At 37.1% G+C, this 18,049-nt stretch overlaps 2 protein-coding genes across 4 annotated transcripts in view; one reads left to right on the top strand and one right to left on the bottom strand.

Moving 5' to 3' along the window:
* The window catches only part of idi1 (isopentenyl-diphosphate delta isomerase 1), an 11,213-nt gene extending 7,181 nt beyond the window's left edge, over window positions 1-4,032 (top strand). The window contains exons 3-7 of the mRNA XM_015373566.1: window positions 1,242-1,414; window positions 1,487-1,579; window positions 1,677-1,807; window positions 1,905-2,009; window positions 3,303-4,032. Of these exons, the coding sequence (XP_015229052.1) occupies window positions 1,242-1,414; window positions 1,487-1,579; window positions 1,677-1,807; window positions 1,905-2,009; window positions 3,303-3,515 (715 nt within the window). The 3' untranslated portion in view covers window positions 3,516-4,032. The remainder of the gene's footprint in view (window positions 1-1,241; window positions 1,415-1,486; window positions 1,580-1,676; window positions 1,808-1,904; window positions 2,010-3,302) is intronic.
* A 3,795-nt stretch (window positions 4,033-7,827) lies between these two features.
* LOC107083959 (copine-3-like) overlaps window positions 7,828-18,049 on the bottom strand; it is a 19,540-nt gene continuing 9,318 nt past the window's right edge. For 2 of the 3 annotated variants that reach the window (XM_015373561.1, XM_015373563.1), the window contains exons 8-17: window positions 17,569-17,667; window positions 17,177-17,263; window positions 17,027-17,086; window positions 15,447-15,580; window positions 15,219-15,273; window positions 15,041-15,092; window positions 14,822-14,955; window positions 11,890-12,126; window positions 8,752-8,880; window positions 7,828-8,469 (exon numbers count right to left, since the gene is read on the bottom strand). In XM_015373561.1, the coding sequence (XP_015229047.1) occupies window positions 8,770-8,880; window positions 11,890-12,126; window positions 14,822-14,955; window positions 15,041-15,092; window positions 15,219-15,273; window positions 15,447-15,580; window positions 17,027-17,086; window positions 17,177-17,263; window positions 17,569-17,667 (969 nt within the window). In that variant the 3' untranslated portion in view covers window positions 7,828-8,469; window positions 8,752-8,769. Of the gene's footprint in view, window positions 8,470-8,751; window positions 8,881-11,462; window positions 11,576-11,889; window positions 12,127-14,821; window positions 14,956-15,040; window positions 15,093-15,218; window positions 15,274-15,446; window positions 15,581-17,026; window positions 17,087-17,176; window positions 17,264-17,568; window positions 17,668-18,049 lie in introns of all 3 variants that reach the window. The other variant, XM_015373562.1, reaches the window with a different exon arrangement.

The following is an 18,049-nucleotide window of genomic DNA, read 5'->3' as shown; positions in this document are numbered from 1 at the left end:
TAAATGCCTGCCGAAGTTTGGGGTGAGCTGAATCACTTCCTGAAGCAGTCATGTGGTATGGCGGGGAGCGAGGCTTCGGACGTCACCTATTTTGGCTCCTCCCTGAAAACGCCCCCTCCAGTACTCCACAAATGCCTCGAAGCCTCTGCTCATCTCATAACATCACTAATTATCAGCATACACAGGGGAAATGTTGGCAATATTAGCTTTACAATGGGTAGAAGATATAAAACCATTAAAACAGTAAAATGATTCAAGCTCTGCATTATTAAGTTTAAAATATAATCAATCAGATAGTAGAAATATTTCATGCATTATTCAGAATAAAAAATATGGGTTTATAGTTGTATTTGTGTGGGTTCCAGCACATATTGGAGTAGAAGGAAACGAGGGCAGATAAAATGGCAAAACAAGTAAATCGGAGGGAAAGAAAAAAAAACTGATGGAAAAATGGCAAAAAAAGGTGGGATGAAGAAAAAACTGGAAGGTGGTTTTATAAAATTTAGAAGATAGTAGGAAAAAGAAGAAATGGAAGATGAAATAGAAAGGAGGAGAGAAGGATAACAAGGTTAAAATTTGGGCATACAGGACTTAATTTTATGCTTTTCAAAATTCAAAAGCATACTACTGGCAAATGTGATTCCTGTGGAAAATATGAAACAAAACATTTTAAACTGGAATGTCATAAATATGAAAGCGGGAGAAGATACATGAGGAGAGAGTTTGAATGTATTTAGGAAAAGATTAATTTATTAGATATTTTAAGGAAGAATTTGGGGAGTAAACATATATACATAATTCAATTTTTAAAGAAAACTAAATTATTTCATAGAATTTGATTATAGAGAGGATGAATGTGTGTATGATATAGATTTGTAGACTTATTAGTAGATGGTCCATCATGAACCACACACCATACCAGTAAGTGGCGGTAATGCTACTAAATTTGTTTCCAACCGCCAATAAATCCAAGAANGAATTTGGGGAGTAAACATATATACATAATTCAATTTTTAAAGAAAACTAAATTATTTCATAGAATTTGATTATAGAGAGGATGAATGTGTGTATAATACACATTTATATGCTTATTAGTAGATGGTCCATCATGAACCACACACCATACCAGTAAGTGGCGGTAATGCTACTAAATTTGTTTCCAACCGCCAATAAATCCAAGAAGAGTTTGCCGATGCCTGGTTTGGGCTTTTTATATCATATGGTCCCATTTTTCCCATCAGTGAGGTGAGACGCCTGCAGGCTGCAGCCAGGATGCCTGAGATCACCACGGATCACCTGGATGAGAAGCAGGTCCAGCTGCTCTCTGAGATGTGCATCCTGATCGACGAAAACGACCGGCGGATCGGAGCGGACACCAAGAAAAACTGCCACCTTAACTCTAACATCGATAAAGGTACCTGCGCCGCCGTCAGATGCGTTCCCACTGCTCCTGCAGCTCTGATCTCGCCGCATTAAATCCGTCCAGGTTTGCTGCACAGAGCTTTCAGCGTCTTCATCTTCAACGGTGAGGAGAAGCTTCTCCTGCAGCAGAGATCTGACGCCAAAATCACTTTCCCAGGTCTGCTTCTGTCTCCACAAGATCCTACTAAAAAGAACGGCTTATTAGTGATTCTTACGCATCTGTTTCTTTTTTCTTTCTCATCGTATTTGTGCAGGCTGCTTCACAAACACATGCTGCAGCCACCCTCTGCACACAGACAGCGAGCTGGAGGAGAAGGATGCGTTAGGCGTGAGGAAAGCTGCCCAGAGAAGACTGCAGGCTGAACTGGGTATCCCCCTGGAGCAGGTAGACTGGCGGCACTCCCCAGAAGACGATTATGGAGGATTGAGCCGCATGTCTCTGCTGCAAGTCTGATCTCCTCAGCTGTCCTCTTGTTCCTCAGGTGCCACCAGAGGATATGACATATTTAACACGGATCCACTACAAAGCCCAGTCCGATGGGGTGTGGGGAGAACATGAGATCGATTATATACTCTTCATGCAGAAGGTGGGTCCACTCAACCTGAGCGCTCTGGTATTCACACACTTTAATTAGTCATGTTTATGGGGTAAGATAACTCTCATTAAGTACGTATGCATAGCTGTCTGTAAATGTAATTCAATAAACGTGAATTATTTTAAGATTTGTATTTATCTGTGGAAAAAAGTTACAAAGAGTACAGTTAACAAATTAAGAGGTAAACAAAAATTAAAACGTTACAAAAAGGAATCACAAAGTTACAAGTATGAATCTCTACCCTGAAGCTGTTACACTCCTTACCTGCAGGTGGCAGTGTTGTGGAACACCTAAAGTTTGTTCCACAAAACCCATTAAATGAGGACCTTGGATCTAATGTTGTTCTGCACGTGTGTTTATTAAAATATACAAATATAAGGGAAAAGGTTGAAAATTAATAGGCAAAAAAAAAATAATTTAAGAGAAAAAAGTAGAAATTTTGCAAGGTTTAAACATACATTTGAGGAAAAAATGCAAGATTATAATACATGATAAAGTATGCGACATAAAGCAGATGCAAATGCATCATTAATTGGGAGACTTTAGCGATGGAATAAGATGGTACAGTGGCCTCCTCATGCAAGTTTTAAAGTAAAAATTATGCATCTGCATGTTTATAATCTCGTAAATTAGCTTGTTTTTCTTGTAATTTAGTTTTTTTTCTTGTAAATTTGCTAAGTTTTTCTTCTAAATGTATATGCTTAGAATCTCGTAAATTTGCATGGTTTTTTTTGTAAATTTGCTAATTTATTCTCATACATTTGCTTCTTGTTTTCTTCTAATTTTACGTTTATTATTTTAAAGTTTGGGTATGTTTAGTCTTCAATCTGTGTTTGTATTCCCATAAATGTGCCACTCTAAACTCAAAACTTTTAATTCCAACTTTTTTTCATGTCTTTAAATGGCCCTTATGCTGTCGTCGTAGAAACCAAGACCTTAGCAAAGACATAACGTTTGATCGATGGTTCTGTTTCATCTACTTCTCATTTAATGATGGCTGGATGAAAACCATACAGTTGATGACTCATCAGGAGTTTTGTAGATTCATACTGGTAAAATTGCAATTTGTACTTCTTTGTCACAAATTAAACATCTGATGTTGCATGAATGATTTGAAGGCTAAGAACAAATACAAACCTTAAATATAATTATATTTAATGACTTATATTTACAAATTAACCTACACCTATTCTTATGTTTGTTTGCTTTAACGTGACTAGAAGAGGCTGAAGTTGTCTTTATTCTCTGGCAAAGTATCGAAGACCTTCTCTTTCCATTTTCTAGGACGTGGAGCTGAATCCAGATCCCAACGAGATAAAAAGCCACTGCTACGTGAGTAAAGAGGAGCTGAAAGCGATGCTGGAAAAGGCCAAGCGCAAGGAGCTGGAGGTGACTCCTTGGTTCGCCCTCATCGCCGACACCTTCCTCTTCAATTGGTGGGACAACCTGCACAACCTGAAACAGTTCATGGATCACAGCAGCATCCACCGCATGTAGCCTACGTCCACGTCCTGGATGCATTTAGCTACAGGAGATATCTGGACTTTAAAGGCTCCTAGTGTCGAGGATTTCAGTCCGTCTAGACAAGCTGAGATCATAGTAGTTTCTGCACACTGACCCAGGAGCTGCACTCGGAGTTCAAAACCTCTGACGTTCATTAGGTGGAGGAAGGCATCAGAAATGGACTATTTTGTATAAAAGAAGTTCAAGTGCCTGTTAACAGGTTAACGGTGCAGATAAATCTGTCCTGGGCTACAAGGTTAACTGATATCAGTGAACAAGATGTCTTTGTACATTTAATTTAATAAAATGAATGAACACCTATCAGCAGTGGATTTATTTTATCAGTAGGAGCTGACTGTTGCTTAAATTGTTTAACATTGCTGTCCATTTTTGGCTACTACTGTATTTAACCCCTCTTTTCTGCTGTTCTACCATATTAGCATTCTGCTGTAAGTTAACTGTATTATATCAAAAACATTGCCTCAAAGCGGAACTGTCGCTAGCATCTCAGTATGAAATCTGATAACTTTATTGTAGTTTGCAATTGGTTGACAAGTGTTTAAGATTTCTTAAATATGAGCTACTTGGTTTGGGGTAGTTAGCCGGCTCACGGCCAGTGTCCTAAAATTTCCTTTATTTTCAACACCAAAACTTGACCATTACAGTGTTTAAGGTGTTTCATGGGTTAGAATATATAGGTGCATCTCAATTAAATTAGAATATGGTCAATAAGTTAATGGATATTAAATAATAATGGCAAAAAATAAAGCAAATCAATTTATTGTGTAATTCTTGATCAACAGCAAAGCATTTAAAATATAAGCCTTTAAATTAAATTCTGTAGTTGTGCTTTTTTATACCTTCTTTCTATTTATAAAGAACTGCACCAAAGTGCTGTACAATTCATAAAACCATGAATGAATTCAGACATTTAAAATAAAACAAAATGGTACAGGTAGGTTGTGGTCAGACCTTATTTAAACTAAAATGAATTTTAATAAGCGGTTTAAAACCATGCAAATTTTGGGCAGATCTTATATTGAGCGTTTAGTGATAATGGACAAATTTAGAGTCTGCAATCTTCCGTTATTATTCTAAAACCTTTCCACTATAGAATGGTGTTTTAAAATGTCATTGGATTTTAATAAGCAGTAAGTCGCATCTAAAATCAGCAGAAAAAAAAAAGTATATTTGTCAGGTATGAAGCTATATGATCAATTCTACATTTTTAATCTGGCAACTTACATAATTTTATATTTTTTATTGATTTTCCTTTTCTGAGAATTATGGGTGTTTCTTGGGAGGGGCAGAGCCCCCTGCACTGAAGTCGCATTGCTAAATAAATCTCTAATGTGCATCTAATTTCTTTTTTACAGTTTAACCTGAAAAAAAATATATATATAAAAATGAAGATGTTGCACAACAACCAGACCTCTCTTAAGATGGCTTATGGCATTAAGATGGCAGATGATCACTGCTGCACTTTATGGAATGGAAATGTTTATTTACTCTCTGAAAAGCTGCACTAAACGAAATGTCATTTTGTATTCACTCTGTGTATAGAAAATGTCAAAAGTGTTCCTTCCTGTAATGACCTTATTTGAAGAGGCTTTCATACCACCTTCCCTCCAGTAGGGGGCAGCAGCTTATCTCTAAATCCAGCCTGTAATAAAAGTCACTGTTTGGTCAGAACTTTACATGTTTTATTAGCACATCATCCATGACTCATTTAAGTGCAAAACAGCTGGAATTAAAACAGAAGTCATCAAATAGATCTGATGATCAAAGGCAACATAAAAAAATAACAAAATACAAACATTTCTTACAAATATGTGTTTCCATAATTGCTACTGTAACTGGTTATAAGAGTAATGGCTTTTATAATACTGTTAGTTTAGGGATGAGAAAAAGCAAAATATTAAAAAGTGGTATAATAACCCAATATATAAGCGGCCTAAACAATGTTAATTTAATATATGATAGATGCATAGGAATACAATGGGGAAAAATTATCTTTTTTTTAAAATAGATATACAATTTTGGAGTTTACTAGTGCAGTATGGGGGACATAGTCACTGAAAAATAAAAACAAAGCATTTCAAATTAAACATTTAAATCATACAATTAGAAATCCCTTTTTTTTTTTTTTTTTTATTGAATTATTAACGAGGAACTGTAAATTGCTTTTCTTATTCCATTATTGCAGTTTGAAAATGCATTTCCAAATCCTATTTCTAAATGCAGATTTATACGCCAAAGTTTATAATTCTGTTTATAAATAACTTTTCTAAAATGTGAAAATGGAATTCCTTATTTTATTTTCATTTTCTTTTTCAGCTTGCTTTTTCAAATCCTTTGTGATTTCTAACCAGCTCTCTCATTGGCTAGTCTGCCACACTTGGTTGACATAATGACCAATGAGAGAGCTGGTAATATCTGAGGAGCATCTGTTATTGGTTAAACTGGTTTTCAGTGTGCTAAAGGACCAGAAGGGTGATGGAAACTGTTAATGGGGAGGATAAAGTAAAAATAAAAACATATAAAATGCATTTATGTTATCTATTAAACAGTGGTTTGTTTGAGGTTCTGTAAATCCAAGAAATGCATTGAAAAACTGGCTTATTTTCTACTCTGTTAATAGATTATATCATTTCTGTTTTTAAACTCAAGTCTATTACTTAAAGCATTTATTTTATTGTATAAAATCTTAGACTGTAGAAGGTCTGGAGAGTCATGAGGAGTTTTTCCATTTATTTTTTTGTCCCATAAAACAAATATATATCTACATTTAAAATAAACAATTACCATTTTGAGTTTTTACACTGATACGTATTTAGATTTTTTTTTTTTAAGTGGACTTTTATTTATCGCGTGGTGAGCTAGATGTATACTTCCATAAATGGGCTCCAATGTCACATGGTGACAAAAATACTGCGCTACACCAGATTCATTGTGGAAGGTATCTGAATGTAAGAAAATAGGCCCATGTTTAATTGCTATCCTTCTAGTTTTTGCTACTTTAAAGTTGAGACTAAAATCTTATTTGAATTTAGATGAATTACCTGCAGATTAAATGCAAAAATGAGGAATCAATTGGGACAAATGTGGTCAAAACAAGCTAAAGAGGAGAATCAATAGCAACAAACATCCACAAGTCAGGAACCATGTGTGAGAAGCATAATGGAGTAGGTGTTTTTTATTATTATTTTGATAAAAAACAAGCCTTCTCATGTTCCCAACTACATGGAAGCAGTTCGGCACGTCCACACAGATGGAGAGGAGGAAGAGTCTGAAGTGGCGGTGTAGGTACCAGATCTGCTAAGGCCCTGAGCATGTAGGTAACGTTACGCTACATGATCGGCTGAACGTTGCCACATGATGTAAAACATAGTGGTTGCCAGGACAACGATGCTAACATCACGCAGCGTCCGTTAGCGTGTCTAATGACCGATGAAGTTTTACTTGATCGATAACACGACTGAAAAAAAATCTGTTTATGGTGAACAAAGTAACTGCGAGGCCATGTTATAAAGCGGGAGAGCTGAGTAGCACTACAGCTAGCTGTGCTCAGAAGCTAACAGGTTAGCCTCTTTTAGCTCGGTCAGTTAGCCATATTAAGTTACACTACTTTTGAATTTGTATCAACAGCAACCATTCGCTTTCTACAAGTAGAATAACTGTTTTCTTTCTCTAAAATCTCTACAAAAGTCATTTTTGAGATGTTCCATTTGCCCTTCCTGCCCTCAGATCTTAATAAAAAGAATAAAAATAAACTGCGACTTTTTGCGTCACCTTGTTGAATGGCAGAGCTCAGTCTGTCTTAGAAGGCAGTGTTTTCCTTCAAGACTGAGAATGATTGTTTTCTACGTTCAGCTACTTTAACTTAACCCTTTACCTTAATTTAACTTAATACTTTTTTGCCCTGTAAGCTGCTGGTAACCTTAATTTCCGGAGGGAGTCTTCCCAAGGGATCAATAAAGTACTGTCTAAGTCTAAGTCTGTTTAGATTGCAGACGAAATGTAAAATAATAGCAAATGTAGGTAATAATATGTTGAAACTCCAAAAGAGATTACTATAAATTCTGGACTATAGAGCGCACCTGATTACAAGCCGCACGCTCTAATTTTAGAAAGAAAATCAATTTTGTACTTTTATAAGCCGCACCGGATTTTAAGCCGCAGGTTTCCCACGTTGTATGAGATATTTACAAATAAAGATATTACACGTGAGCATTTTTTAACGTTTGATTAATCCGTAAGATAAAAAAACAAATACGGTACATATTATGAATGCTTTTTTTTTTTTAAACTACCCTGTAACACATTTAAATATACGTATGTGTCGGTAACACGCAAATACAGCTGCATATACCGGTATTTTTAATACTTTTAACATTGCAGCCGACCAGGAAAAGTCATTAATCACTTTCTTCTTCCTCCTGCGTACCGAAGCCTTCCGAAAATGACTGATTTACAAGACTGTAAATAACTGTGAAAGTGAGAATAATGTATCGCACTTTTTCATTGGACCTCTGTGAATACTCATCAATTTTATTGGTCTGTTTTTCGCTCCATGAAAAAAAAAAACATGTATTAGCAGCACTGTATTATAGGCCGCAGTGTTCAAACAGCGGGAAAAAAGTAGCGGCTTATAGTCCGGATTTTACGGTAGATCCTTAATAAAACGAGTTTAATACATTTGTCAGAGCGGAGTTGGCATATGATGACGTCACAAGAAGGGGCAGGGCCATGAGCAGATCCGGTACCTACATCGGCACAGGATCTGGTCCTTAATTTAATAAAGCACGTTTGGCATCAATTAGTAGCGGAGGCTTCTGAGCCAGACTGTATGTCAAACATCAGTGTCTGACCTCCTTTAAAGCAGCAATATAGTTAATCGACAAGCAAACAGAGATCCTGCATCATAACAGGATTATTATAACTACAGGTTTGACACTGAGCTTCTGTTGCAATGATTACATTCCTAACTGAGCTGAGTTAAAAGCGTAACGTTATGCACAAAATAATGGGATGGTTCTCTTTGTTCAACTCGTGAAATAAATGAGCAGAAACAAATGTTAACAACAGCTGCCGTCATAAAAACATGATAATGCTGCGGCTTGAGATGATGAGACAGGAAGGCGGGTATTTTAGGAAAGTTCTGTGTAAATCTAGGATAAGATGAAGCTGGAACCTTATAAAGGTCTGCAGGAGATGAGAGAGGAGTCAGTCAGGTTTCTTTACGGCATCACTTGGTCCCTGTCGGGTTTGGTGGATTTAGCTTCATGGTGGAGAAAAAGTCTACTAGCTGAGCCGGGATTTCAGCCAACACGCTCTTTGCCAGGACCTCAGGAGGAGCCTAAATGGAAGGGGAGATTTTTATTTTTTAAGGTAAAACCAAACACCATGATGATGTAACTTGAGTCATTAGGACATAATGAAAATGCAAAGATGAATGAGAGACAAGCAGGAGGCCATGCAGAGGAAAGCAGCTGAAAGGAAGATTTTCTTGATATTCTATAACATCTCATTAGAAGGGATGAGGTGTCAATTTCAAACCCCATCTTCTGCAACAGACACTAAATATCTGAATGAAGATGTTCAAGAACAGCAAAGTGATCATAGTTAGGAAATTCCTATTTGAAGTTTCAAGTGAGAACGCTTTCAGATCCTGAGCTCATATTTATTTCGGCTGATCAGATCAAAAGTGGATGGAGATGATAAAGAAAAACACCTGTTCTTGAGAGTTGAAACTAAGATCTAGGAGAAGGACGAATCCAAATTCGACCCTAAGTCAGTACTTTGTAGAAGACCTTTTTGCTGGAGGTACAGCTGCTGGTGTTTTGGGGTAATAAACAATTTTCCACCAAGAAATTCTAGGAAGTAGCTCAAACAACCAGAAAATGTAATGTCTTTCTTTAATGATTTACTTTGCCTTCTTCCATAGAGGACAGGTTTGTAGAGTACATTGCCCATTATCACTAGATTTCCAACCTAAGCTGTGGATCTCTCTTTGTCTGGCCTCCGCCGATTTTTTTGGAGACATTTTCTGATAACAAACTGAAATCCTTTGTTTTTACGATCCTGTTTGGTCACTAATATTTCATAGCATAACTATGGACGTGGGCTATGGATTATCCTTTGGTTAGAAGCCCTTTGTGCGCTGCATACTTTAACCTACAAATGGCAATTAATTGTACTCTCCCTGTAAAAATAAATCTAAATGAAAATTGATACATAAATAACCTGAAAAGCATTGGCAGAACAGTTTTACACACTAATTAAACACCAATGGGTTCTGAAAGCAAATGGTCGCACTGGGTTTTATTAACAGCTATAGTAATTACCTTGCAAGCAAGATGAAATATCACAAGATTTGTGAATTCTCAAACTATAGAGAATGCATCTCGCCAGGAGCCAGCAGAAGCTTTAGCCTGGATACAGAAATATTTCAGACCGATAAAATGCAAATGATTTCAAACAGAGGCGGAAGGCGGAAGCAAAACAAACATGGCTGCGACGGTTTTAGGGGAAATACCCTCCATTTCTTTTTGAATGAGCAAAAGGAAGCGATTTCTCTCTTTGTTGATGGAAAGATATTTGTGCGTTTCCCCCAAACAGATTTGGTTAGAGTTTGGTTAATCAGATACATGTTAACTGTCAAACAAATGAAGCTGCTGCTGTGATTGGTTAGAAAATTGACATGTGATGCAGGTATCCAATTAGCTCAAAGAATTTTGCTGATTCCCTTTTGAGAACAATTTCTGTAGGACCCTTCCCAGATCGCTCTGTGTATTTCACTTTGAATTCAGGTACAGTTTAAATCTGGGTTTTGCCGGGTTAACTGAATATAGGGCCTGAAGTTAAATACTTGCTACGCTTTACACTCGGGACACTTTTCTAACCTTTTTTTTTACTTTCCCTGCAATTATTAAAGTTTTCTAAAAATAAATAAAACTACCAACCTTTGTTTTGAAATAATGAAATGTGAAAAGATAAGAGTGGCTCTGGTTATCCTAGTTATGCTGATATAGGCTTAGACTGCTGGAAGACATAGAGACCACTTTTCATAATTCTGCTTCATTCTGCTTCCACTCTCCAATTCTGTGTTATCTGTTAGCTCAATTTTTAACTTTATGTTCTCTATGCCTTTTCTCATCATAGCAGCTAATTGATAATAAGGTTGGGTCTGTTTTTCAGTGTTTAGTACTTTTTCTCTACTAGACAGCTAATGGCTCAACTTCTACTCTGTCTAACTCTGCTCTGTAAACACTTTTGGCATGAAAAATAGCTCAAAGCTCATGTGGTCAACTGTTTCTTTCCTAGACAGGCCCACCTATGGAGCTATTTTACTGTTACCGTTTCTGACATATACATATACAAATATTTATGCATCAGTGCTTCTATGTTCCTTTTGTTTTTGTACCATCGTTTTGCCCGGGGTTTCTACCCGTTGAAAGGGTGATTTGCATGTTGCAGCGTGCATGCTCAGTATAAGGGGTTGCTGTAGAGTTAACGACAAAATTCAAGCGAATATCTACTGTCACTACATGCTCATCCAGGAGGAGCAAATCCAGAAGCCAATGACTCACCCAATTAACTTTAATAAAATAACTTTCAACCGATTTCTCTGGATGATTTGAATTCATTCTTTAAAAAAGTGCCTTGAGCCAACGTGTTGTGAATTGGTGCTATATGAACTGAAATGAGTTGAACTGAATCAAAAAAATGCAAAGTTCATGAAGTATTCCAAGGCAGGTAACAAAGATTAATAATAGTTCGAAATTAGAAGCATGTAAAACATAAGTTTAGTGCCTGATATGAAGAGATGCGATCAGATCAGCCGAAACAAACATTGATAACAGGTCTGAAAAGCACGGGAGGTGGTTATTCATAGAGGCAGAGAATTAGGGCTTAATGAGTTATTATAGTTAAGTGTACCCCTAAGAAGGACTTGGATCTCGGGGAGGCTTCAGTTTGTGTAAGGCGAAGAAAGAGGTTACTTGCTGAGGCAACTCGGCTAAAACGCTTTGGGCAAGAGCCTGGCTGGGCGCCTGAAAAACAGATGAAGAAACGTAAACAGAAACTAATGGAGCTCTGTCCTGAAGGGCATGGCATCCATCAGTTTGAGGTATAACAAGGTGGAGTGGAGACTTTGCTCTGCCGCTACTATTTAGAGGTCAGTTCAATCAACAATGATCCGCGTGAAATCCATGCAGTTTTTATGGAAATGGGTTAGCTTCTTCCAACGGAACAAAACAAGTTGCGTCAGCTGAAACCATAGTAAACACCTTTCCGTATTTTATCTACTGAAAAGCAGAGAGGAATGGAAAGAAGAGGCGAGATGTGATGAGTATGGCTGACTCACGTTCTTGAAATTCCTGAAGGGGACAAACTGGACGATATCCCTCATGGCGGCCTCGCCGGACAGGGAACGTAGACGGCCATCGTCTCCGTCCAGGAACTCCATGGCCTTGAAGTCCGCCGCTCCCACTCCAACGATGATGATGGACATGGGCAGGCGGGAGGCGTTGACGATGGCGTTGCGCGTCTGGTCCATGTCGGTGATGACTCCGTCGGTGATGATGAGCAGGACGAAGTATTGCTGCAGAATGGATAAGGTTGTGTTGGTTTGGATGAAGCCATTCATAAATCCTTACTCCATAGGAAGTTATAATTAAGCAAGTTTGAAAACATTCATCATAGACATAAATGTCCTTTATTATTTATTTTTTATTTTATCACGGTTTACCAGATCATACAGTGAAATTGATTCAAAGTTTTCTATCTAAGGAAAACCAGTTGATTGCATCGACTCATTGACTCAAATGCAATCCCTCACATTAAGCACGCCTGTAGCGACAGTGGAGAGGAAAAACTCCCTTTTAACAGGAAGAAACCTCCAGCAGAACCAGACCTACTTTAACATCCAGGAATTAGACAAAAAGTTTTAATGTATTGTAGATTTTCTGAAATGTAACTAAATAAAAAGCGACATTTGATGTGTGCAGTTGCAGAAGTATAATCTACCCTTTAGGTCATAGAAAGGGTTGAAATTAGGGTTCAATCGATTGCAGGTTTCTCTCCAACCACCGATTCCTAATCTTTAAAAAGCCTGACATGGCGATTCCAAATTTTGACCATTAAGGATTTATTTTTTAGAACTGTCAGTTGTTATATGATCACAAGACACCTTTAATAAATCAATCTTATCTCACTAAAAAACATTGATCACCACCTGTGAAACTATAAAAACTTCTCAAATGTCGCAAATCGAAGTCAAAGTTTAGAGCATTGATTGTTGACTTTTGCAAAGGTAGTATCGGCCAATCTTCGATCTACCAGAATTAAGAAACTTAATGGAAGGACAACACAATCGGAAGAAGACCCAAAGGTGTGTTTGACTTGAGCTATAGAAATCACCTATGCAAGACCTCTTTCTACCACCTCCGTAACATTTCCAAACTCATTCTCTCCTTCCCAGAAGCTGGTTCATCACTTTGTCTCCTGCAGACTGGACTATTGCAACGCACTTCTCATTGGGAAAGAGTCTGCAGAGGCTTCTGTACATTCAAAAGTCTGCAGCTAGGATCCTGATGAGAGTGCAGAAACATGAGCACATTACCCCCTTTCTCCATTCATTACACAGACTTCCCATCTCCCCCCACCCTCCCCACACATTTGTTTTTTTAAGAGGATGTCAATCCAATACATAAGAAAGGAGGCAAGAATGAGGCTTCTGGAACAGCCCTGCCCTCAAACATATTGAACATTCACCAAGTATGCTTCAAAGACAAGTCTGTGTCAGAAACGCAGCCAGCTTTAATGAAGTGTGTACAGATGCCAGAAGCTTGTCTATCAAAAGCAGGATTTTATCGAGTTTCGTCTTGTTAAGTGACGTTCAACATAATATCAGTGGGAGAGGTTTGTGTATTTTTTAGCCTGCCGCTTTATTAACTCCTTTACTTCTTGTTAAATAGGATAGTAAAGTGCAAAAAGGTTAAAATACTTAAAATATTAGCATTTTTATTGTGCCTTTACTGAAGGAAACAGTGATCAGCTGCTATTTTTTCCTAAGGAATACACCATACAGGGCTCGATGTTAACCATTGCCCGATCTCCTGTGGCAAGTAGTTTTTATTGTTGGGAGAGAACAAATTTCATTGCATTTGACCAGCGGGCGGGTGCAGTGATCGCAAAAAATAATTATTTATCACTCCAAATTACTTTAAAATCACCGACATTCGCTGAAAACGATCCACAGGCGTTGCCGGCGCCATTTTTGTTGTTTTGTACACAATTCTGGCGTGATTTCAAAAAGTGCCGTGATTTTCCACCAGATGGCGTGATTTTTGTCCGAGGATTTTTGTCTGGGGCGAATCAGACACATTTTTTTCGACTTGGCAGGCTAAAAAACAACAACTAGGCTATTTTACCCTCCACCCATTTCACCCACCACCCAGATAACCCTAGATTAAGAATTATTTGTCAGGGATTAGGAAAATTTGAATAATTCTATGCCATGCGCACAGTGGCTATTACATGGCAGTCTTCAGTACAGTGGTCATACATTAAAAAATGTTCATTAATTTTTTTCTCTTAGACATTGGAGAGGTGCATTTAAATGTTATAGAGCTAAACATGTTAAATTGGTGACCTGTTAGGTTATTATTATTGTCTTGTTGCTGCATTTATTTTGTCAGGGAAAACTAATCCTGAGTCAGTTAAAAGTCAGGGAATTCTAAAATTATGTGGAAACCCTGTATAAAATAACTATGTATAATGATTCTCTAGAAAAGTCACATTATATTAATAGTATTATCTTGTATAAACATACCGTGACTCTAAAATAAAAGTTATTCATTTGTGACATTGACTTCTGTCTTGTGATTTATCTTAAGCTTTTAAACGGTCAAGTTTTTTTTTTTAGATTTTTAACATTACAATTTATACTTTTCCAAGCACACAACAGTTTAAAGCAAAGTTTAGTTTGAAAAGAATGTGCAGGAAGGATTGAAAGGCATGTTAACACAGTAATGTAGGCTTGAGTTCATTATCTGACGCATGCATATACACACCAGGAACCTGGAAACTTAAAAAAGTACTGAATTACAAAAAACATTTAAAAAACAAACATGATTCATTGAGATATATACAAAAATGAATATTAGGAACTATATTTATCAAACATTATACTGGGCAAGTAAAAACTGTTTTTGGGCAAATGAAATGTGAAAGTCACGAAGTTAAACTGATTCATACGAGGAATATGTGTGTGACGTAATGTTTGGCCTACTCACCGATGCAGTGTTTTGTTGAAGGGCTTGTTTAGCAAAACAGGCTACATGGTTGATGATTGGGGAGAAATTGGTGGGACCGTAAAGTTTGACCTGTGGGAGACACGCCCTGTAGGCCTCCACCAGCCCTTGAACACCTGCGTCACAACGCCACATCCAGCATGACTAAAAGGAAACCCAACGCCTGCTGTATAAATTAAGCTTCAAAGATAAGTTACACACCTGCACAAAACGGATTGCTTGGGTTGAAGTTGAGCGGAAACTCGTGGGAAACCTGTAAAAGGATATCATCAGTTTCCAACGTTAAGTGTCCGTGGACAAGCACATTTTTATCTGATAAGACAACAGAGTCAGACGTTTTCAAAATGTTTGTCATATCACGTTTCAAGGTGAGCTTTACCTGCCAGGACGGTGGAATCTGGGCTCCAAAGCCGAATGCAGGAAACATCTTATCACTGGAAAAAAGGAGACAAACTTTGGTAAAACCTGGGATAACCTGCAAGCTGCTGCACCACATCGAACGGGATGGATTTTTCTGTCTGTTTCTCTCTGAGTTTAAAGGGATGGAAAATTATATTTATTTTTAATGAAGAAAGGAACTAATCTTAATGTAGAGAGATGTTCTTACGCATCGTAGTCCTGAATGACGTTGCCCACAGACCAAATGGCAGAGAGGTACTCGTTAACGCCCTGAGGGCTGATGTAATGCAGGGACTGAGGAGACCGAGGATCTCCGTTAGAGCCGGTGAAGTCAACAGCCACCTGTGGGAAAAAGATGGAGGCATGAAAAGAGTTCATGTCTGCTAATAGGCAGGGTCAGGGTTAAATAGCACATTTATTTCTATTTTATTTAAGCTGTAAATAAACAACTTAACAGAGACTTAACTCACACATCTGCATGGCTGAATGTCCCTTTGCAATTTGGACCTTTTTTTTAGGTCATCAAAAATGTTCTGTCATCTTTCCGGATCAAAACTGGAACATCTGGTTTATCAGAAATGGTAGAGCTCGTTTAAACTAAGTACAGTCTCATTTTAAATATATTTAATCTATTTAATTATTTTTCTATTTTATTTCATACAAATAAATAAAAATAATGGAGCAGTCTTTAGCTGTATTTTATGTTTTTATTCATTTTAATGTCTTTAATATTTTTATTCAGGTAAAGAACAATAAAAACTAACTATAGGCCTTTTCTTTTTTATGTATTTACATGTTTAGCTATTCTATTTAATTAAATTTGATAAATAAATGTAAAAAAAAAAATATATATATATATGTTGTTTATTATATCTATCAATTCATCTAGCTTTTTCATTAAAAAGTAAAGAAGCAATCCTTAAATTTTTCCGTATTTTATTTATTTGTATCTATTCATTTATTATGATTATTTATCTTGTTTTTTATAAATAACAATAAATAGATAAACATTAAAATAAAGGAACACTCCATCATTTTTTAACCTGGTGGAGGTTAGGGGCATTGCAGAAGGCAAATGTTAATCTGTTTGACTCATAAAAAAAAAAAAAAAAAAAAGAGTTTTTAAGTTTTTGGGATTGTTGAGCTGGTAAAACATCCAGTTTCAACCACTATTTCCCTTTTTGACCCAGAGTTTCCATCTAAGATGAGGAATATTCGGTTAAGTTGTTAAGAAACAACCCACTAGAACATCCAAGGTTCAGCCAGCTCAATAATTAACTAGCAGCTCAGCGTCACCTACAGTGAAGGAAGTTAAACATCAGAAGGAGCTTATTGGGCCATCATGATAAATATATATATATATATATATATATATCTGTAAGAATCAGGGTGTGTCTTCCAATGAAACGATTTCCAGACATGGTGGTGGCAGCATTATGCTGAGGGTCTGTTTAAGGAGCAATTCCAAATTCTTCACCTCAATTTAACAGCTAAACATTTAAAACCCTTTAGGAATTGATCAAATATGCTAGAAACTAAACTCTACTGATGCTGGCATTTTGATGAGCAGTTAAACATCCAGCTACAACAATGTATCTCCAAATTTTGTTTTTAAGAAGTTGTTTTGTTTTTGTAACAATCAGCTTGGAAAAAGAACTGTTAAAAAATGCTCACAGCCTGAAATAACTCAAAGATGAACTTACAAACTTACAAAAATACAAACTTCTGTCAGAGAGGGAACAACAGAGAAATAAAAACGTGATTTTTGGCAAAGGAGTTCAAACTCACAGTGAAGTTGATCTGACAGCCTCCCATTATATAATCCAGGAATGTATACTCCTTCAAAACCTACAAGGAAAAAGTGAATCCGTCTTATAAACATCTGAAATTCCAGCTTCCATACAGCAGAGCAATTAAAAAAAGAAGCTGGTACCCAACCTGGCAAAACTTCACGCTCACAATACCAGAGTTACGGTAGCCTTTCTTCTTCTGTTTCTTTTTGCTGTTGATGCATTCAAACTCTGCCTGTGGAACGAGATGACGGCAGTGAATTTAGCACAAGAGCAGCAAAGCAACAGAGGCAGCTGGAAAGGTTTGCTTCTATATTACACTTGGGGTGGTATTTTGTAAAACTTGAAAATGAAAAATGAACGAAATGATTTCTTTGAAGCAGCGGATGGAGATTCATCAGATGGAATCCTGAAACATCCGACTCTACCTGTTTAGGCTTTCATTAGCGCTTCGATAACGTCAGTCAGACTTGTTCTACAAGCATTCCTAACCATCAGAGCGGTAATTTAGAACGTTGCTAAAAATTAATTAAGTCATACCGGAGAGGTTCGAGTGGCATCCTGGAGTCGTTTCATCGTCGTCTCGAAGGATCCAATCAAATCATGCGAGCCGTCGTCGTCGTAGTCGTAGCACTCCACCTAAAAATAGTGAACTAATTTATTGTATGGCTGCTGGAAATCCAGTCAATACGCCAAACAGAATCTCTACTTCAAAGTATTTCCAGATTTTTAGAGTTTTTATGTGACAGACCAACATAAAGCAGTACACAATAATAAACAAAAGAACAATTATTGGTATTTAAAATGTTTCGTCAAACAAAAATCTAAAAGTTGTGGCTTTTTTTTTTACCTTTACTTTGAATTTCCTAAATATTCCAACCATCTATAAATAGAAAGAGTATTGCTAGAGTGACTAAACTAAAAGGCTGAGTAAAGACACTATTAACCAAAGAAGAAGATGAGAGCAGCAGCATCCACAGCTCAGGTGGGAGAATATTTAAAGGGCAGCCCTTAGTTGTGC

This window comes from Cyprinodon variegatus, unplaced genomic scaffold (assembly GCF_000732505.1).
Source record: "Cyprinodon variegatus isolate N-32 unplaced genomic scaffold, C_variegatus-1.0 Scaffold88, whole genome shotgun sequence".
Classification (NCBI taxonomy): Eukaryota; Metazoa; Chordata; class Actinopteri; order Cyprinodontiformes; family Cyprinodontidae; genus Cyprinodon; species Cyprinodon variegatus.
This window is presented reverse-complemented; position numbering and strand designations above follow the sequence as displayed.